Below are 23,047 nucleotides of genomic sequence, written 5' to 3'. Positions count from 1 at the left end.
GCCTCTCCAGGGATTTACTGTGCCCCAGTCACTAGCGTCGCTCCCCATTCACATTAGGTCCCCTCAAAGGCAGCAAACCAAGGTCTCTGATATGCTAGATTCAGCGAGGCAGCTTTGGGTTCCCCTTCTTAAAAAGCAGTTTAATTTCCCAACAATGATAAAGGTAAGATCACTAAAGATCAATCTTGCATTGCTCCTCAGTTCAAAATTATTCTGGACTATCATTTCTCGGTAATCCTAAAAAGGATTAAAGTAGGCCTAAGACACTTTGTATTGCCTCTCCTCACAGTGGGTCTAGTTCCTGCTTTGTTGGCAATTGTAACATTGAAAATCTGGAGCAGGTTAAGATGTACCTTAACTGCAGAGATCATTCCCGATGGTATATTTCAGAATAATATCCTTTCTATTTTCTATCTACTTTGTCTTTCATCAAAGCATTTCTAAAAGCTATGATGGAGTTACGATGAGCAGTTGACGCACAGGACAATGGGAGCTTGGCAACCACTCACACAACAAACAGCTCGCTCTGCGGCCTGCAGCTTAAGCTGCACTTTCACCCTGCCAAAAGGGGCTTGCAATCTCTGAAAAACACCTCGTTGCTGTCAGGCTGGGAATTCAATCTCAGTGCCTTTCGAGGCACGCTCCCTCAAGTTGGTAACCATTACAGAAACAACAAAGGTGGTAGAATTATGGAACCTGTAACCAAGACCCTCTCAAGATGGAAGAGGGGCAGACTGGCCAATCACCGCCTCCCACCTCACACCCTCGGAGACTCTGTCTCCACCCACAGCTCTGGCTGTTGAGTTTGTACCACGTGGCCACTCACCCCACACACACCTCCTCTTGAACCAAGGTGAACACAGCCTGAAGCAGGAAGACGAAGAGGGGTGTATCACCAGGAAAGATCAGAGAAAGGCACTGCTGGAGCCAGGTCCCAAAGCAGAGCAAAGCTACAACGTACCTGGAGCAGAGAAGCCCTGAGTGAGCACAGACAGCGGGGCTGTGGAGGGGACAGTAAAACCGGATCACACTCACTGAGAGGCAGCGCCAGGACCCAGGAGAGGCTGAGAGAACTTTCCGGTTCCAGGGCCATGTAGCCTGGTGAGACTTTGCTTCCCGTCTTTAGTGAGACTCCCCGCCATATCCTTACAGCAAATCTACTTTTATTTCAACTAGCCTCCGAGGCTTCCTTTCTTCTAACTCACCACCACCTGAGTCCGAAACCCTCATCCTTGGCTGCTATGGACGAGATCACTGAGGACAGTGAGGTCACACTGCCGGCTGTGATCAGTCAGTTCTAGGACCCAGTTTGCCTGATTCCCTGTTTTGCTGTGCTACCTGCTCTCCTTTATGTATCAGCGGGCCCTGAAAAAGTTAGATCGGAATATTAAGCAATATTTCAACACTGGCTTGGTTTATTATGAAAGCCTTAAGTTAAACCAAGTCTGTCCCCACAGAAAAATGCACCCAGTACAAATGCTTGCTTTCTGGCGGTTCGACTTGGCCAAGGCTTAACATTCCAAAAAGAAGAGTGGCCGAAAAAACCATTTACATTCACAACATAAATAACTCAGACCCCGCTTCTCGGTGAGATCAGGCCCAGCATGTGCACCCGTTTCCCTTCTCGGACTCCATCTTGCACCGGAGTGTTTACATAGACACATCAACAATTTAATTAAGCCAAATTTAACATTTCTGTCAGGTTGACTTTTACAAATATTACCTTTAGACATATCCTAAGCCTTTAAGAGGGAAGACAGTGGAAGTGATAAGAAAACAGAAGAATGTGTCATAGGGGGCAGTTCCACAGCTTCCTGTGTACGTCCTCTGCGTGACGGTGAAGGGGACGTGTGTGGGTGATGACTCCCCATATACCTGGGGGGCTCTGCCACCTGCAAGATGGGACGCAACAAAACCCCTCTTGTGAGCCAGGAGCCTTTTTAATCTTTCCTGAATGTTAACAATACGGAAAGCAGACACAGAAGATGTTGTTTTGAACACTGAGGAACGTGCACTGGCCTGGCCTTCGGCGCTGTGAGCCTTAGATTTGAAGCTGGGCTGTTTGATCAGCTGCATCTGGGAGGTTAACCTGGTGCCAGATGACCTAGACCGTCAGGGTAGGTTGGTTCTGAACTCCCAAATGTTGTGGATTGGCTAAAAGTGAGCTCTAGGGGTCTTCCTTGGGGTTGACCTGAGATTTTCTCTAGAATTGGTCTTCCAGTAATTCCACCAGCTGGGCAGCTTTAGCAGTTGGAGAAGGCACAGAAATGAAGTACAGTACACACATAAATAATATGTAGGTTTGTTAAAACTTGTCAACCAAGAATAGATCTCTATTATTAAAGTTTTGGTAAACCTTCAGAAAAAGTTTAAAGTTTGGTTGAATTAAGCCAAAGAGTTAAAGATATCAGAATAATATGTTTGTTTTTTCCGTATTTCTAAGAAACACTAAAAATTACAACAATAAAATCTCTATTATAAATTTTAGGATACCACATATACACTGAAGAGTATATCTTTCACAGTGTCAGAAAACCCAACTCTTTTACATAGTTAGAACAGAATTAAAATTCTGGTTTGGTTCTCTCACAAACAAAATTAGCTATAGCATTTATTGTGTTTAAATAGTTTTACATTATTAAAATGTTTTCAAGGAGTCCATTGGCCTGACATAAAAATGTTCTGACATGTTGCTTCACAATGAAATGTATTTATTACACTTTCATTTATTGATCAGAAGTGTGATTTCTGAGACTGTACCTATGTCCCCTCTCTGTGCTTCCCTGGTACACACATTACAGACCAAATGGGGAAAGTCTTCGTCATCGTGAAAGCACACACTGTAAGAAAAGTAGGACACAGTAGGATAAATGTGACCTCAGGACAGTAAACATTTCCCAGCCCTGAAACTATGACAAGGGACCCAACGGCAGTGGTAGTGCTCCTGCCCAGTACTGACCCCCAGCATCCCTGAGACCCGGAGTTCAGTCTGGAATACCAGTGGCCTCTAAAGGAAGTTGAGCGCCTTAGGGGTAGCAGATTCTATGAGTGGGGCAGGAAGAAAAAATCATAATGGGTCTGGAAGATGCAGTTGTTTTCAGATAGCATGGATGCTTTTAGAAACGTCAGAGTCCTAAAAGTACATGGGTGTCAACATCAAGGCACTTCCTACTGACCAAGTTGTGACATTGTGAGCATCAAACACAAGCATAGCAAAGTAGTCATAACTCAAAAGTGGGCGGTGATAGAAGTTTAATTTTTTTAATAAGTAGGGGACCATTCATATTGAGTATTTCATTTCTTGTAATAATTATGTCTGTTTATAATATTTACATATATAGTTATTTCTATCTGGGTAAGCACTAAATAATATACACATGGAACTTGTAACTTGACCAAATGATCCTGGCAGAAGAAATTACTAAAATAAAAAATACGGTGGATTTATTAGCACAAATACTAGGATGTATGATGAGTACAATAATAAGCAGGTAGAAGGTAGCATAGGTGGTCATACACAGTAACCAAGGAAGAGAGACAACTCAACACCGCAATTTTAAAATATGAATTACTCAGTGTCCTGAAGAGACAAGTTAACTACATAAACTAAATTCCTCATTACTAAGAAATGAAAGCTCTAGAATCAAGATTCCCAAAAAGGAATACAACCATTTTAAATGATAAAAACAACAGATCAAAATGCCCTAATGACAAGCGAGTAGGTTAGGTACCGTCAGCCATGCAAAGCTTAATATATCATTACGGCAAAAGATACCAAGTTTCAAAGACAAAAATTTATAAGAAAGGGACTTAGAAGTTTACCATAAAAAAAAATTGCTCAACACTGTGGCTCAGGTTTGAATGACCACAGTCTACACAATCAGATCATGTCCAGACCAAGAATCAACTGGTCAATGACCCAGATCCTTTCCTTTCCTCAGTTCTAGTAAGAACACTGAAACCCAGGAAAGTAGCAACACTGAAAGATTAGGAATATATCACCTTAAGAATCATGCTACACTGGGAAGTTACTAAGTAGAGAAATAATCAAATTACCCTATGTAAACCATACTCTTGATGTTTTAGAATGGGTGTAAGGGAGTGTGCAGTAATAAACTTTATAATCCTTGCTTACGTTTATCTTTTATCACTTGTGTAAGATGTTTGAAGATTTCAAAAGACTCGCCCATACTAAATTTGCATCATAGTTTAAAATTTTTCAGAAAATTTAATTGGAAAATTCAATTTTGGAATTGATGTTTAAATGCTCAAGAAAAATTGTTTTTTTTCTATATGAATTTAATGAAGTGATCATTAAACAGAGTACATGTAGTTTTGAGTATTCTTCATGTCTAAAGGTCCCTCAATGAAAGAATCTATTAATTATTATTTTACCCATTCACATTTTAGAAGAAAAAGTGTAATTATGGACTCCTAACAGCCCCTGCTAGAATCCAAAGGAAGAAGTGATTTTAAGAGGACTTAAGGAAGGCAAAGCTTGAGTCATCTTTCCTCCCAGACACAGTCATCTGCTTGGTTTTAAAGACAAATGAATCATAACTTAGTAGGAATCACGTTTCCATACTAACCACATGGGTAGATGCCACGACACATGATTGAGACTACTGCACACTCTCCTTCCAACCACAGGACTGAGGTGGAAGTTGAAGGTTGAAGGTATGTGGCCAAAAGATAAAAAGAATTGGAAGCACAAAATGTTGGCTCAAGAAAGAAAGGACAACTCAAAAGGTCAATACTTCAGGAAGCTAGTACTTGACCAGCTGCCAGATCTTTAGGAATACCATGAAACTGTGAGGATGCCTCTCAAAGAAAAAAACTTTAGTCACATTTCATCTGACACGAGAATAAACACAAAAAAATTTTAGAAAAATCACATAATTTTTGGCAAATCATGATAAATGTTCACCATACTCAGCACATCTTGGGTGAAAAAAAAAATGCAGAAAAAAAAAAAGGAAAAGAGTTCACCTGCCTTGTTAGCTTTATGAGCGCCACCTTCCTGGCATCTGTCCCCGACTGAATGAAAGAAGGGATGTAGGGAAGACCTTCCCCCTTAAAAAAGAAACCAAGCCAAAACAAAACAAACAGAAACATCTTTGGGAATATAAGGACTCCGTTTGCAAAATTAAGCACAACGTCAATTAATTCGATTCAAGTGCTGGTATCACACTGACCTACATTGATTATACAACTTTTCAAGTCACGAAGATAAACTTGACATTATAAAACCTGTTGGAGGAGCTGGTACTCAGAATGGCACTCAATGTGGCCAAGGGTTCTGTGCACATACAAACACCACGATGATGCCCTGAAGGCGCTGTGTTGAGTTGGGGAGGGTAAAATTTGACCAGAAAGCTTTTCATGATTATGGCTTTTTTCTCATTTCTTCATCCCAATCAAAATCTAACGTGTCATCATCTAGTTCTGGTAAAGTGAAGAGAGAGTTTTTGGGAAGACACAATCTCGCCGTGGACCCCTCCAGCTGAAATGTTTTCCTTCTCCTGCCGAGCAGTGGAGCTGTGCTGGTAGGAGGGGGGCTTGGGCCACGCCCCCCGCAGGTCCCCCTTTCAGGAGGAGGAGGGGACTTGGATTTGGATTCAGAGGGGGAAGTGAAGGAGAAGTCTGCCAATCTGGCGAGTGTGCAAGCATGAACCTTGCTGCTCCTATCACTGCACGAAACCTCCTCCTTTTTGTCTCTTTCACAAGTAGGATGAAAACGCCCCGTCTCATTCCCAAGCTCTAATTCAGGCTGAGTAACTCTCTTCTCCGGGGCACGGTCCCTCTTCTCTCCTGACCCGTCTCTCTCTGGAGGCTGCCGTGCCACCTCCTTTGTCTTACCCTGCAGCCGATCCGAGCTTCTGCTTCCTGAGGTAGAGGCCAACTTTTCTGGACCCTTCACAGGCAGAGCCGCTCCTTTTCTGGTTTCGTGGTGGGGACTTTTAGGACTCTGAGGTGCTATTTTAGTTGTGCCAGGAGACACTCGGCTGTGGTCTTCAGGGGAGTGGGTCAGTCTGGACTTCCGTTTGAAAGTAAATTTTGCCAGTTTGGCCACTGGGGGACCCGGACTCTCAACACTTTCAAGTTCAGGCTCTTCGGCCTGAGCAACGGCCTTCTGTCTCCTTCTTTTGGGAGTTTCCCGCCTTCCTTCTGGGCAGCGTACAGCAAGCGGCTGCGGGTGAGAAGGGCTTGCGGGCTGTGAAGGCGCCCTGGCGGGATTTCTGCAGGAAGCCTGGGCCCTCTCCTGGCGCAGCCTGTGCAGTTTTCTGGGGACGTGATGAGTCAGTACTGAGTCTGCTTCCTCAGCAGATGCTGCTGCTTCAGAAACCATCGCTGCCTTTTTTGCCTTTTTACCCTCACCGTTGTCTGGCCTCAATGGAGCTTCTGTCTCCCTTGGTGCTGGAAGCTGTTCAGTTTCCAGTTTGCTCCCTTGGCCTGGCTCACTCTTTTCCTTACCCTGAGATTTACTGTTGGAGATTTTCAAAGCCATTTTTCCCCCAGTTGTTTTGGGACGAGGAGACACAGGAACAGTGTTTTGAGGTTCAATCTGATGAGTTGCCATGGAGTCAAACCAGTCCAAACTGTCATCTCTGCTATTTTTGTGCTCAGCTGAATGTTTTCTACTTGCTGATCTATTGGGCCCCAGATGGGATGAGGGATCGAGAAGTGGGCTTCCCCGGGGACTGCCTCCCGCAGAGGGGGCATGCGTGCCACAATGTATTTCCTGCTGTGTGGATGTTCTGAACTCGGGTTCTTCCCCTGGATCATTTCCCGAGGATCCTGGAGCAGTCTCTCCCTCCACTGCCAGTGGCTGGGATTGGCACGCACTCTGACTCTGTAACCTGCAGCAGAAACACAGAAGGAAAACACGTATTGAAGGGAAGAGCACTCGCTCCTTTCTTTAGTCTCTGAGATACCACCTAAAGGTTTATGTCCAACATAAGCCCAAGGTAACACCAAACACAGTTTCCCAGAGCAGCAGGGGGAAATTATCCTGTCATCAGTATAGGATTTAAGTGCTCTGATAATCACTCTCATTTAGCCCAATACTGTAGTAAAATAAAGAAAATGAGGCAGCAGGTTTGTTACATTTTTAGAGCTCTCTGAAAGTCTATTTAATTCATTTAAGATTGTTTGAAGGTCAGTGGAAGATGCTCAGTCTTCTTTCTCATATTAAACGTTCAGCTACAACACAGCCCAGTAGCTGTCTGCACTGTAGCTGACTGCTGATCGAGAAAGTGGCTCTGGTTGTCTGGTAGCCAGTGTGCAGACCAGAACCAAAGTGAAAAACTAGAAACTGTGATCTCTCACCTCTTTCCCTAACCGAGGCACCGAATTTTAGCGCACCTAAAAAGTCACCTTCCTCAGGAGTAGCAGACTGATTCCTCTGTACAGCAGCTCCCGCTGCCCCCTCCGCCATTCACGGGCGTGGCAGACCTATCGCGGGCAATTGTGACATCTTTCATGCAAAGCCCAGCCATGTTTCAACCTGTGTTCTGGGCAGACGCTCTTCATCAAAACCGATACCGAGTTGAAACCCACTGATCCTCCCAGATTGAAGGATCTGATCAGTGATATTCATTTCAAATCTTGGGCATATTGGAAAGTGAAATAATGCCAGAGGACCCGTTTCTACAGGGACTGTAGTTTCTCAGAAGGAGCTCCTCTAGAAAGCCCTTCCTAACAACCTAGAAACGCCTTTTCAATAGAAGGGCAACACGACCCTGCTTCCATCTATGCACTAATACGACCTGCACTAAATCTGAAAAGAACTGCACCAAAAAGCACATGAGTAAATCAGTCTAAAAATCATGTGAAATCATAAAAAAAAGGAATACAAGAAAATACATTAAATTTACATGAATTTTAAATGTAAACATTTAAATACATTAAAATGTTAATGGTAAATCTCTCTGGGAAATAAGATTGTATGTGATTTTTGTTTTCTTAATTCATTACTTTTATTTTTCAAAATACTCTATAAAGAATATGTATTACCTCATAATCAGGGAAAACAAAAAATTACTGTAAAAATATTGGGTTATATTCATTCACAGTACACTTGGAAACATCAGCACAGTAAAATCCATGTTCAGTGTAGTCATAAGCAAACAAAAAACCCAAATACCTTTCAACATTACTACTATCAAGTATGTTTTCAGCATCAAGTTGAGGTCAGAGATACTCATAACTGTTAAAGCTCCTTAACAATGTGCTAAAAGATGGGGAATTTTAAGGGGTAGAATAAATTTAGTCCTAGTATTTCAGTCTAACTCTGACTTTGGGAATTAAATTGTCCCCTACATAAAATATCTAGTATTGGGGGGCTGGCCCACTGGCATAGTGGTTAAGTTTGTGTGCTCTGCTTCAGTGGCCCGGGGTTCACTGGTTCAGATCCTGGGCACAGACCTACACACGGCTCATCAACCTATGCTGTGGCAGCATCCCACATAAAAAGTAGAGGAAGACTGGCACAGATGTTAGCGCTCAGCGACAATCTTCCTCAAGCAAAAAGAGGAAGATTGGCAACAGATGTTGGCTCAGGGCCAATCTTCCTCACCCTCCCCCCCCCCAAAAAAAGAGAAAGAAAGAAAAAAGAGAGTCTAGTTTTACTAGACCTTCCTAAAAGACAGCATCTTTGCACTCTGTTTCAAGGTGGGTAGACTAGCCACCACTTGAGGCAGGCTGTCACTAGTAAAGCACTTTCCAGAATAAAAGTGTGATAAAAATACAAATGGTTTTATTATTAATGTGTGATCTCCTTCAGGAATAGAGAACTCTTTCCTAAGGGGATAAACCCACAGGCTGCTGGGGTTTTCTCACTTGATGAGATTAGCTTTTCGTGCTGTTGAGGTAATTCACTTTCACTTGCAGGGCACTGGGTTTTGCTGCTTCGAGGATCAACACCAGAACATGGCCCTGCATGACAAAGAAATACCAGAAGAAAGGAATATTTTAAGGCAGAATCCCATCTTTTAGATCATTACCTACCTTTTTTCTCTTCTTTTTCTCCTGGAGGGTCACTTTGAATCCGGTAAGTCCTATTGCTGTTTCTCTATCACATAACACTGATCTTGAGCCTCACATTCCTTCCCCCTTCCTGATCCAGCATGTCAGTTTCTGGTAGTCAAAATGACCAGTTTCTGGTCAAAGTGAGCAGCCTCTCCAAAAGCCAAGCCTAGCCCAGGGCAGGTGTGAAAAGGACCAGCCACATCAAACACAAAAGAACCAAAGGAACAGCTCTGATCTTAACACCATGTGCTGGATCATTAAAAAGCCAGGAGACCAAAAGAAAAGGGGGTTGGTTTTACACCAAGTGCAAGTTTACTGCAGGCTGGCACCTGGGTATCAGCAGGACAGAGGCAGTCTCCACGCCTCCCCAGGGAGTGCTGAGGTTTTACAAATTCAAAAGAGGATGCTGCTGGAGGAAGAGAGTGAGCAAACAAGAGAGAAACACAGGAAAAGAATACTCAGGGCTTTATTTAATACAGTCACTATCCCGGTGTGGTCCCCAAATCCTCCTGCAGCTGCTCCACTTCCACGGGCACTTGGCTCACCAGACCCCAGCTCCGAGAGCAACACCAACAACCAGGTTCAGGTCAATCATTAAGCCACTCGCACTGATCATGAAGACACCCAACGGATACACTTGCCGTTCCTCATTCCTGTTTCACAGGGACAGACTCAAAGCTTAGCCTTTTAGAAGCTCATGTAGTTGGGGAGCACGAAACACTAAAGTTCAGGGAAAAATTCTTTAGGTAATACACGTGCCATGGTCCTTCCCGTGTGTCCACATTTTAACAAGTCATTAGAAAGTTGAGTTGTGGACACTGCTTTTGTCATTCCTGAGTTGTTACCCTGGAGGATGAAAAACAAATTTCCCTCTTTGACATAAAATACATCGTTCTCACCGGGGATGTTTTTTAGTCTGTTAAATATGTAAATTTTTAAAAGTCATGAACTCGGGCATGTAGAGAAGGAAGATCAGGATGCTGACAGGAGGCTCAGAGCTGCTGCTAAGGAGCCAGCAGGGCCTTGCCCAGGGGAAAGCAAGGCCTGGTTACCTCTAACCAACCCCTAACTCCTCAGCTTACTAGCCTAGGCTGGCCAGAAAGCAGCCTGGGCCTGTCTTCTGCCTGTGATTTTCTGTCACCAGGGTCATATATAGACTACCGATAAATATTTATCAAGCTTGGAAGAAAGCTTTAAAAACAAGAAGAATAAAATTAAAATATTAATAAACACAACAATTCTTTATGTACACTCCCTTGTACATATCCTCTCCTGGTGAGGAAAAATGATAAAGCCAAGTTATCAAAATGTTTTGTGTCCAGGTCTGGCCTGGGGTAGATCACTCTTCTGGTGTCCAACTTCCTCTTTCGTAGCAGCCGTCCCAGCCACCTCTCTGAATAGCACTGCCCTGCTTCTCACACTGAGCCAAAGAAAGAGAAGAGGAAGAAGTGGTGGTAGTAGACAGGATAAAGCCCATTCACTCCGGTTTCTTGATGCTATGGAAACCGTGCATCTTGGGTGTGAACTGTGGGTGGCTGACCTTGGTGCTTCTTATGTAATCGGGACCCAGTGATACCAACTTACTAGATAGTGAATTTATATACAGCTTACTATATAGAGAGAAGGACCAGTCAGTCCGACTTCTCCACGAGGCTCACCAAACCAGCAAGCCAAGGAAACGCAGCTGTGGAAAGCAGTCTCCAGAGATGGCAGCCATCAATTCCCCTATCCTGGTAGGTCTATGCCACTCCTCCCGTCAAGAGGTGGTGTCTAGTTCCCTTTATGTTGCATGTGGGCTGGCCCTCTTACTTGCTCTGACCTCCAAAATGTGGCAGAAGTGATGTTGCGCTAGTTCAGGCCCAGCCTGTAAGGGCCCTGGCAGCCTCTACTTTTGCTCTGTTGGAGCCCTAAGCTACCATGTCAAAGCTGTGACTACCCTACAGAGAGAGGGCCCAGCCAACCCCCAGCCATTTAAGCCACTCCAGCTAAGGCACTACACATGTGACAGAAGCCATCTTGGATGCTTCAATCCCATATGAGCTCCCAGCTAAACGCCGGTGTATGAGCGGCCCCAGCTGACGCCATGTGGAGCAGAGACAAGTATCCCCACAGAGCCCCCCTGAATTTCTCCCAGAAGAGCGAGCACTAAAATGGTGGTCGTGTTTTTTTTTAAGCTGTCGAGCTCTGGGGTAGTTGATTACACGGCAAGAGATAACTGAAACAATCCCCTACAGAGAGTACAGACAGATTTTCCATTTCAGTTACACTTTCTGTGTTTCACTAAATGCCAAGCAAGGATTTTCCATTATATGCCTTTCTTGGTTTTCTTTTCTCACCTTTCGAGTCTTCTTAGCTCTTCACTCAAGAGGCTGTGCAGCTCCAGCTTTTCCAGAATAAGTTCACACTGCCTCTGGTACTGCTCCAGGGGGTTTTCAGGAAAGGAAGTGTGGAGTGCATTCACACCTCCCAGCAGCGCACCTCCCTGAAGGGGTGAGAAAATGGAGAATACCAGACCCGCCTGCAGAGAGGAAGGACACACTGGGGACCCCTGACCCGGATGGCTAAGACTAGCCCTCTACCCCTCTTGGGTATCGGAATCACCTGGGAGCCTTTTTCAAATTTCAATAGTCCTCTCCCCCAATTCTTGGTGGCAAGCATTGCTCTAGGAAGCCATGTTGTCACTAGTGGGACCGTGAGCATCCTTCAGGTGTGTTGAGGAGAAAATGGATTGAGACCCACTACTTCACACCAATGGGCAAAATCAATGCTATTAACGTAGAGAATGTTTCCATGATGATTTTTTCCCTTTTTAAAAATGGTCTCCTTGGGGCCGGCCCCATGGCCGAGTGGTTAAGTTCGCGCACTCCGCTGCAGGTGGCCCAGTGTTTCGTTGGTTCGAATCCTGGGCACGGACATGGCACCGCTCACCAAGCCACATTGAGGCAGCATCCCAAATGCCACAACTAGAAGGACCCACAACTAAGAATATACAACTATGTACTGGGGGGGCTTTGGGGAGAAAAAGGAGAAAAAAAAAAAAAGGTTTCCTTTAGATATTTCCAGGAATTATTAGCTCTAGAATATGATCATTTTTATTACTTCCGATATGCTATAAATCATCTTTTTTTCGATGCTTATAAGTAGGGTTCAAATATGAGGTTCAGAATATCCTTACCTGCATCGAGGACTCCATTACTGACACCACTGTAATAGCATCTTCCAGAGTCACAGTGTCACGAAACATCAGGCGAGCATGAGCTAAGAAAGTAAGACACATTTGAAATTTTGAAGACAGGAGTTTTTTAATGAGTATTTGAGGTGATAAATGTAATACCTGATCCTGTCCAAACTGTATTTTATAAATGAGCTACTAATAACAAACTAATTTTACTAGAACAAGCACAGAAGTCGAAGTTCAACTGCCTTTAGGGTTGTTTCTCTAATAATTGGCCTAATCCTTTTGCATAGCCCACGGCAATTCTGTGTACATAGTTTTATATGAAAAAAGTACTCTGAACCACTGAAAAGAAAGGGGCTATATAAACATATATTTAATATTCAACAGCTTTTAATCCTCATTTTCTAGTCTATTATAGAAATACACAAAACTAAAACTCATTTCTCATCTCTGGCACTTCTCTTTATCTGTGAGCTTTTCAAAACTACCAAACTTGCAAACCTGAATTTTCAGTATTTCCTGTCCTCATATTAGCTATAAATCCTTGAAAAATTGAAGTGCATTTGTTTTAAAGAACTCTTTATTAAGCATATGTCATGATATGATACAGTCAGTTCATATGAATTTTTTTTTTTAGAATTATTTAAACAAGGGCTAAATGTAAAAGCCAATGTTAAAAAAAAAACTCTTGAGAGGCACGTGAATTCTGTGTCTCTACGTAAGTCTCATGCCTTGGGGATGGGATAGGGCATGGCATTATTTCGGTGTTGTTACCTTAGCAGCAGGTTGCTATACAGGAAACAATTCCAAACAGGGAAGCATCCCACCCAAAATGCTGATAGACTGCCCTTGAGAAACAGAACATCACTAAGACTTCCAAAATGAATGTTTTAAGTTATAGGAGGTCTTGAGATATCACGAAGATTCCTCTTTCTTAATGACACTACATTTCACTTGACACCCATAATCCGTCCCCAGAAGATGGGGTTTCGTAGCTCAGAGCCTTTACTTTTCAAGCGACTGTGAGCACCTTAGAGTAGGGATTATCCTTCTCATCTCTGAATTCACGGTGCCAGGCCCTAGGCCCTGCACTTATTGGGCCCCCAATGAAAATATTATTTGTTGGATGAAATGAACCTTCTGCTAATCGGATCAAGCTTTCCAGCAGGCGGATGGTTGTCCGGGCAGCGTTCCGGGAATCACTCTGCCTCTGCATCTGGTAGTACCGGAGAAGAACTTGATTACCCACGTCAGACAGCGTGGGCTGCAGGTTCCTGATGAGGCAGAAGTAGGTTTTCATTTTTTCCATGCTCCAGAGTTTCTCTGATTTGCTTGGGTAACCTGTAGAAATCAGGTGTGGGGTCAGTAATTTCTAAGAACAGGTAAACATTTCATTTTAAGGGTTTTGATAAAGCTCTTGTACTAATTTTTAAAAAGGTAACCTTCAGGTTTTGTGGTCATTGAAAGCGTAGCATATAGTTTGAGAATAAGCAGTCTTAGGATCTAAACTTAATAAAGGTAAGCTTCCTATAGGGCTTAGAATTATTCAGAAAAATTCTGGTCTGCCCTATTGTAATAAAATAGTACTTGGGCAAACCTAATTCAATTGAAAGAGAAGCACACATTTAGAGATTTCTGTTTCATAATTCAGTCCAGTTTTCCTTGCATGCAAGAGGTGAGTGGTAATTATATATCGTAAGGTTGCCCCGTTTCATCACAAAGGATGTATTTACCAACTACAACCTCACCCATGGCAGGTAGAGAAAGGCCCTTCTCCTTCTGCTCATTGTTCTGGGCCCACTACCTGCCTCCTCTCACTGCTCCCTGTCTAGGCATCTCTCCAGTGCTCATCTGGTAGGGTACCTTTGGTATTTACATAATCTTCTTCAAGGAGAACTTCATTTGGTTATGTCTATTCTTTCTTTGTCCGTTTGAATGATTGTCTCCACATACCTTTGTTTTCTAGGATAAAGGAGGAAATTATACGATCCCAGTCTTCATTCTTGGTATCAAGCAAAACCAGGATAAGGTCAAAACGACTTAAGAGTGGGCTGCCAAGGGCGATATTCACAGATACGGACTCGCGGGGGTCGTACTGGCCTTTGGGGTTGGTTGCTGCCAGGATGGTGGTCCTTGTGTTCAGCTTGCAGACGAGGCTACCAGAAGAGAGGATACAATTCACTGACCATTGAGATTCAAATAAAAAGCAAGATGAAACTTGTTAATAAAAAGGGGCTGTTCTTGCACCTTGAAAATCTGGAGAAACTCGTGTGAAAGAGAATGTGGAATGATACAAGGAGGTGTCACAAACACCAACTTCGACAAAGTACATTTACACTAGCCTTTCTTGAGGAGAAGTAAGTGTTCAACACACACTTCTTACACCCCTATGAGAAGACTCCTCTGCCGAGTGCTAAGAGGCACACAAAATTACACCAAACACAGACACTGCTCTTAATGAGCTTGCAATCCACTAGCGACAATGGTAAGACAAGGCGGAATATGGTAAGTCCTAGAAGTACGAAGTTCCCAGGAGAAGTAAAGATGATGTGTATTCATCTATGTGGATGGAAGAGATGATCAGAGAAACGTTACGCAGTGGCTTTTGAACTGGCCCTTCATGACATCTGGACTTTTTTGAGTGGCGAGAAAGACGTCTTTGTGGAGGAGGTGAAGGTGGGAGTGAGGGTGACTTTGGGGAATGGGGAGTGGTTGAAGCCAAAAATTTCTGTGTTCACTTATTTTGATGTTTCATTGTGAAAGAAACGAGAGAGAGGGAGAGAAAGGAGGAAAAGAGGGAGAGAGGGAAAGGAAATGAGGAAAAATAAGGATTGATTAGCATTACGTTTTTGAGGAGGAACAGTGAAGGGAAGGCTGAAGGGGTCTGGGCATTAGATGAGGATGGACCGAGGACGGGACACATGGGGAAGCTGAGGGCAACGGTCCAGGGAGAGGCAGGAGAGTCCCAAACAGGGCAGTGGCAGGATACATGTGGATGTGACAGAACCTAGATATTGTCTTTAAACTTATTAATGATGGGCAAGTCCTCAAAATAATACAGCATATTCATTGACAATAACCAATGTAAAGTTTTTTTCTCTGTAAATTTGTATGCTTTCCACTCGACAACTGTTTTCAGTAATAGTGGCATGTCTGCCTCTCAGCAGTCACAGCCCTGTGACATCAGCAAACATGTGCCACCTTCGTTAATCCCTGATCTATTTTCAGTTGGCTCTAGCAATTACCTCATGCCCTGAAACTAAAGAAGTTTAAGAATCTTTATTTGTGCTAAATGGCACAAGATGACAATCATTAAAGAAGAGAAAGACAAACAAGCCACTTTCACTGAAAACGAAATCTCCTTTTAAAAAAATTACTGAAAGGGAAAAATTCTGACAGGCCACATCTTATAATTTATGTGCCAAAATAGCTTTGTAAAGGTAGTTGTTTAGAACTCAGAATCCAGTTTGCCATAAAAACAATGTAATAAATGGTTCCTAACTAATTTCACAAAAGCATATTTAATCCATACTCAAGTGAGGCTGTTTGCATTTATCATAAAAAAGGAATATTGCTGCAATACGGGCAATGAAACAAAATACAACTGCATATGTAATAATTTTTAAAAAATTATTTTCAATGTGAGGTAAAATTGTTTTACCTCTCTCTGATTAGCAAATATTTATAAGCCATTTCCTGTGTGCAAAGAACCGTACTGAGAATTCAGAAAGGTATATGGCTGGTCCCTGCCTTCAATTCGTTTACAAAAGAACTGCTGGAGGATGGGGGGCCCAACACAGCGCCTTCCAGACAGCACGGGTGCAGCAGATGAGGGCGTCAGTATCAGCATTAGTATCAGCAAAGAGAAACTCCTGTGGAGACTCCTGGACCCCTATAAGGTACATAATCTTCAGGCTATCCACAGTATGAGAAGGGAAATGAACAAGCAAAGACAGAAAGAAGGTGGTGAATTATTCCTGACGTAACTGGAAAAAAATGAAAACAATCAGCTTAAGGAATGGGGCTAAGGAAGATTTATACGTGAAGAAAAAAGGCTGCCTGAGGGTCAGTTCGTGGAAATGTGAGCGATGAACAACAGAGGAGCAGGGGAAGAGGAGACTGTGAGGGATAGTGCGTCAGGCAGCTCCCGGCAGCAGAAGAGGAGGATGGACGGTACCAGGAGGGACAGAGCAGTCTCTGGTCATTTGAAAGAGGATATTCTCACAATCCATTATATATTTTTTGGTAAACTTAAATATTAGGTACACACTCCCTCTCTCACTTTTCAAGGTTGATAAAGTCAACAAATTATCTTTCACATCTAGATTGACTCAATGAGCAGTAATGAGATATACAAGCAGTGGGTATAGGAAAGAGGAAGGGGCGAAAGTATTGGTCATATATATTATCTAGAAAGAACAGAAAACTCTCTAAGTGCCCGCTGTGAACTCACGCTTTCACATCCTGGTGGCAAGATTGGATGCCTCTAAGGAACACTTGTCAACCTGTTCCACAGCCCTTCAGGCCCGTAGTGGTCAGAGCCCTCTCAGTGGGCTTGGGTGGAAGGACTCGTTGCCTCCTTTCCCTGCCTCCCCCTCTAACCTGGGGCGAGTCTGTGTAGGATGCCATCAGAGATGCAGCTTCACAAGATCCTGGGAGGAAGAGGCAAGCAGGGTGTGGAGCAATCTTACCCTGGAGCAGCGGTTCCTCAGCCTGGCTTGGCAATGAGAACTGAGGTGACTTTTAATGATACAGATTCCCAGCCTACCTCAGAGATCCTGATCGGCAGGCCTGGTGTGGGCTAGAAATCTGAATACCAGTAGAGTGGGGATCTATGGCTGTTAGAATCGCAGTGTACAATAAATGTTTACCTATCTGTCTCGCTACTGGGTTGTGAGCCTCTTGAGAACGAAGGCCTTGTCTTTTCATCTTTGTGGTGTTAGTAGCCAGCAGAGAGCATGATGTTGCTTACTGCTACTGAGCAAAACAATAAATTGCCATCTTGCTGTTTTTAAATCTTAGACTGTACTTCCTACCTAGGCATCTGAGTATAATTTAGTAGCACCAAATATATAATTGCAATGTCAAATTTTCTCCTAAAAAGTGTCCTCAGTAAATAGCAAAGGTATCCTCTATTATTTAAGAATCTATGATACCCGGTCCTTGATGAGATGCTATCCTTGTTAAGTTTGAAAAGAACCTTGGAAATAATGAAACATTATCTTTCCCAAATCATTAGTTTAGCATTCCACAGCCTTTAAGATCATCATCAGTGAAAGCTCTCTTACATGACCACCCTGTTGTGTGGCACTGCGCAGCCATTCACCAGGCACATGGAGTGATTCACACAATTTAACAAGGTAGGTAAACTCAAATTTTGTGTGTGAGGACGACTTGCCCTGAGCTAACATCTGTTGTCAATTGCCAATCTTCTTTTTTTTTTGGCTTGAGGAAGATTAGCCCTGAGCTAACATCCGTGCCAATCCTCCTCTATTCTTGTATGTGGGATGCCTTCACAGCATGGCTGATGAGTGGAGCAGATCTGTACCCAGGATCTGAACCTGTGAACCTGGGCCACCGAAGTGGAGCATGTGGAACTTTAACCACTCGGCCACAGGGGCGGCCCCTAAATTCAAATGGTTTTTAAGCTCATAGTGCATCATTTGCTTCTTGGTTTCCTCCTCTATTTCATTAAGCAGCCAAGACAAAATGTAAGGTATTAAACTCCCAAACTGTAAAAATGTGTTCAGATTTAAGTAACATAAGCAAAGGTCAACAAAATTATTGGTCATCTCAAACCTATACTGATTCAATAAGACCTATATTTTGGTTACGACACCCTAAGTTACATTTTAGTAGACTCTAGGCATCCTGAGTGTTTTAGCATTTTTTTCTGACTACCCATAACAAGCTTTTATATTGCAGAAATCATACTGACTTGTTCCCTCCCAGCCACGTATGTATCTGAATGGTGGGTGTGTGGCTTACGACATGCCTTTGCAGGCACTGTTCTTATTTTTTAAAAGAATTTTCTCTCAACAATTATATAAAGTGACACATTGAAAAAAATCTCTGAGAAATTCCCTGCAGCATTCAAGACCAGCCAGATATTCTGATCCAGTGGTTCACACTAAATCCTTACGGAGATTATAATTCAAATCAAAACTCCTCCACAAATCAATCAGACTTTAGTTACTTGAGACATGAAAGAGAGAAAGTAAAAGCAGACATATTCAAGAGTTCCTGAAAACGATGGTATCAAGCATCTCAAAGAAAAACCTGAAGTGGTTCTAGAGAAAGGACTCTGGAAGATCTGGACGATGATGGCTCAGTGAAAGACTCCTATTCTAGGGTATATAGTCATGTGCCACATAACGATGTTTCCGTCAACGACAGACTGTGTATACTATGGTGGTCTTATAAGATTAGTACCACAGAGCCTAAGTGGGTAGTTAGCTATACCATCTAGGTTTGTGTAAGTATACTGGATGATGTTCGCACAATGACGAAATTGCCTAATGATGCATTTCTCAGAATGTATCCCCCCTGTTGACACGTGACTGTAGAAGCCTTTGTCTTGTTGGCCAAAAGAAAAGTCTTTGAACTGGGGAGTGAGGAGTAGGTAAGGTGTTTTCAGGGTAAAATTCAGTGTCTTTATTTTATTTTGGTAGAATACATGATTAAGTATTCCTTTTTCACACTTAACCCTTCTTATCTGCTATTAATTAACGTCTTGATATGCTTTATGTCTCTAGTGACATTTCCTCAAAAGTCCTGTGTTGGCAATTAACTGCATACTTTGCATCAGGAAGATTAACAGGTTTCTAATTAAGGAGAATGAACTTAAGATTATGAAAACTGTTAGTCAAAAAATTGGATGAGGGGCTGGTCCAGTGGCACAGTGGTTAAGTTTGCATGTTCTGCTTCGGCGGCCCGGGGTTCGCTGGTTCGGATCCCAGGTACAGACCTACGCACCGCTTGTCAAGCCATGCTGTAGCAGGCATCCCACATACAAAGTAGAGGAAGAAGGGCACGGATGTTAGCTCAGGGCCAGTCTTCCTCAGAAAAAGAGGAGGATTGGCGGCAGATGTTAGCTCAGGGCTAACCTTCTTCTTAAAAAAAATGGATGAGCTATTGTCAGAGGCAGATCCAACTTTTTCTAAATTGTCAAGTGACACGCAGAGTAAGTGCTATGAAAAACAAACACATGAGCTAAAGTGGAACTTAAAGAGTGTTTCCATTGGTTTCCACCACACGCAGATGACAGATCTAACTGTTAATTGCAGACACACTTAACTGCTGGCCCAAGATCAAAACCAACGTACTATTCTCGCATTCTTGCACTTTTCTGTTAGTGATATTATGTCAAAATAAAAGATAAAAAATAAAAAAACTTAAGAGGACAATTTGGATGGAGGAAAAAAGATCACATACTTGATGGTAAATATGGCCTGGAGAGAAATTGTAAAAATTACTACAGAGCTTGACTAAGAGTCTATAGCTTACGCGTGAGTAAGTACTGTCTTTAAAAACCCTGCCATCCTTTTTGTCTGTCTCTTTGAAACCCACTGAGCTAAAGATTTTTCTCATAAAGAGCTACCTCCTATTTAGGCTGATTCACCATGCCATTCCGTTTGTCTAAACTACTGTTTCTCACCACTGACAAATCTACCAGCAGTGACAACCACTGTATCACTTGTTCTTTGGTATATTCCTTAAGTGATTCTTTTGTCCTCATTATAGTCCTGGACAGGTCAACCACTGGAACCTACCACACACATAACCCCACAATCCCTTCTATATAAACTGCCATACAGGAACAGCTGACAGGACCAGAGATTGGAACATGACCCAAGAGCAGTTGATCCATAAACTGGCCAGAGGCCTCTGAGCTGGTCTTGCATAAATCTTCTCATAGGGACGATACTATCTAACTGGGCCTCTCTTGAGAGTGTTTGAAATGGACACAAGAGGGAGAGCTGAATGAGTCTAAAAGACCCACAAACACACAAAAAAATCAGTGACACAGAAAGTATCTACATCACAACAATGGAAGAGCAAGTTTGAAGATGAATGCACTTCTGATGCTGAAGTGGGAATGAGACAATATAGCTTCTATTTTATATCTACTTTGAACAAACTCCCATCCCCCAAATTATGTTTCAGTCACCAAAAGATGCAGCTTTTGTGATCCTGCGTACTCAAGCAGACATGGCTTAAGGCCTACTTCGGGAAACTTGAGCTAGTCTCATCCTAACATTAAAAAGCCTCTACACTTATTCCCCCTGTAGCATTCACTACTTCATCCTGGAGCAGAATCGTGTTTGGGCTGACTGCTCAAGGTTCCTAGGATGCAGGAGCCTGATGATGATGATGATGATGATGATGATGATGATAATGGGCCATAGTCACTTCTCACAATTTCAAAATCTAAAAAGCTCTGAAAAAGCAAGTTTTTCATAGTTAATTTGGCAGCAAAATCTGACCTAAATCGATGTGAGTCTTTATCCCATCTAGTGTGAAGTTTCCTAAGTTGCAACACAAAATAATTAAAGTGTTTGATTACAGGGTGCTGCCTCAGACACTGCCAGGAGGTTTCATAACCAGCCAACAGCTGAAATTGTTCGTCAGGGCTGAGTTTGTGGGCCAGCCCAGGGGCACCTTAAAGCTTATTCATTTACTCATTGGATGATAGAATTCCTTACATACACATTTTCTAGTCTAAACCTGAAGATCTCAGTGACCCTGTAGGCAGCCTACTTGATCTCAAGGCAGCTTTAATCACTGAGAAGTCTTCCCAATGCTGATTCTAAACATGCTTCCCTGGACCTTCCAGCCATTGGATTCTAAAGGACACAGCACAAGTCTAATTCCATTTCTGTATCCGAGCCCTTCAAAATAATTGTAGAAAATTATCTCTCCAATTACTTTTTCTAGAAATGGTTCAAGGAAAACATGGGTAATGTTTTTAAAACACACAGCAAAAGTTGGTATTATGAGTTAAAAAGAAAGAGGTTTCCATAGGATAACGACAGCTGCTTGTAGCCAAACCTCTCAATGTATCCTCCAGACACTTTGTGGATAAACAAGGAGAGCAAATAAACCCATAAAACAAACTAAAAGATAATTGAGAGTGAGAGAGAATCCTACGAAATTCAGTTTACATGTAAGTAGATAGACAAAGCGAATCTAGAGCCCAGACAGGAATGGAAAGATCAGTAGAGCCTCAGTGAAAAGGAGGAGAGAGATGTGGGTCCCTTATGATGTTGGAATATAGACAAAGTCACCCCTGGAAGGAGAGAGTCCCACACGGACTGGGGAAATACTGAGACCCCATAAATCAAGGCAGTGACTTCTGGGGAATAGAAAGAGGGACCTGAAAGTTCCTGGGACCCCAGGCAGCAGTCTTGGGTAGGGTCCTGGAGTAGACGGAGGTGACCGACAAGGGCAGGAGTCCCTTGGAGTCCTGGTGATCAGGGGAAGGAGACAAGCAGTGGACATTAAAGATCCTATGAAACAACTGAGAAATACAAAATCAGAAGACACATCAACCATCCCCCTTAAACCTTAGAAAAAACACTATCTATTAAGTAAAATGCACTCAGCTGAGATTACTCTGAACTAAAAGCTGGTAGACCACCCAAACTTCTGACTATCACCTTACTAGAATAACTATTATTAATGATTCAGAAAAAGATAAGACACTTCAAAATGAATGGAAATAACATCCACATAAAACTACTACAAGAATGAAAATACCTGATGAAACTCCTATCCCACTTCCTCCCCCCAAAAACCCCATAAAGCGGAAGAAATCTGTATATAATATCCTCACTTGAATTAAATATCCTTAAATATTTGCATATGTGAAAAACCACTCCAAATCAGAAATTCAAAAACTCAGAACAGAAAAGTATGAAAAAGAGGAACACGTAGATCCAGAGATGATTCAGGGAAGAAAACGGGGAGAGGGAGGGAGACAAAATAATTTCAGAAACGAACATTCAAATCTGAGGTGCCAAAGAGAGAACAGAAAGGACTGAAAGTACAATAAAGGGAGCTAAGCAGAGGAACAAAAATGCCAAAAGTATAAAAGAAAAAAAATGGTTGCTAGAGAATCTAAGCAAGGAAGACCTAACATACATGTAATTAGAATTTCGAAAAATAAAAACAAAGAATAGAATATATAATGCAAGAAAAATTTCCAGAAAGAAAAGAAGACTTCTACATTTCAAAGGGCTCTCTAACATCTAGAAAAACTGACCAAGGATAATCAACTGAGACATAGCCTAATAAGAATATTATACTTAAAACACAAAGAAAAAAATCCTTTTGGGCCTTCAGGCAAGAAGACTAAATTACCTACAAGGTGAAGGGCATCAGAATGGCATCAGATTTGTCAACAGCAATGTACAAGGCAAGACTGAAAGAAAGTGTAAAGCTAATGCTTTATAAAACCAGCCAAGCTGTCCATCAAGCATCAAAGCGATGAAAAATAGTTTGAAACACGCACAAATTCAGTACAGTGTTTAGGAGGCCCTTCCCAAGCACTTCCCAAGGAATCTGTTAGAGGATGAGCTTCATTCAACTAAGAGATGAAGGCGCCGCTCTGGCAAGAGGACTGATGGTGAGCACTGAACACACTTAACTTCAGATCTAAGACCAAAACAAAGGAAAGGATAAAAGTGGGAGAAGAGCATGTAAGCGCTATTTGTCCTGACAAAGTATACATAATACAACCACTAATAGTAAAGAGAAGGGAGAAAGGGGAAAGTAGAACAAGCCATTGATTACCACACGGGTAACAGACCAGAGTCAAACAGCATTATTTAAATCTCC

General features: G+C 42.5%; 1 protein-coding gene across 1 annotated transcript in view; it reads right to left on the bottom strand.

Annotated features, from left to right (window-relative positions):
- Positions 1–3,235: 3,235 nt before the first annotated feature.
- The window catches only part of MCM9 (minichromosome maintenance 9 homologous recombination repair factor), a 90,468-nt gene continuing 70,656 nt past the window's right edge, over positions 3,236–23,047 (bottom strand). Inside the window, exons 9-13 of the mRNA XM_046675537.1 lie at positions 14,162–14,364; positions 13,346–13,549; positions 12,206–12,288; positions 11,367–11,512; positions 3,236–6,860 (exon numbers count right to left, since the gene is read on the bottom strand). Of these exons, the coding sequence (XP_046531493.1) occupies positions 5,387–6,860; positions 11,367–11,512; positions 12,206–12,288; positions 13,346–13,549; positions 14,162–14,364 (2,110 nt within the window). The 3' untranslated portion in view covers positions 3,236–5,386. The remainder of the gene's footprint in view (positions 6,861–11,366; positions 11,513–12,205; positions 12,289–13,345; positions 13,550–14,161; positions 14,365–23,047) is intronic.

This window comes from Equus quagga, chromosome 11 (genome assembly GCF_021613505.1).
Source record: "Equus quagga isolate Etosha38 chromosome 11, UCLA_HA_Equagga_1.0, whole genome shotgun sequence".
In the NCBI taxonomy this organism is placed as follows: Eukaryota; Metazoa; Chordata; class Mammalia; order Perissodactyla; family Equidae; genus Equus; species Equus quagga.
Note: the sequence above shows the minus strand (reverse complement) of the source record. Positions and strands in the feature narration are given on the sequence as shown.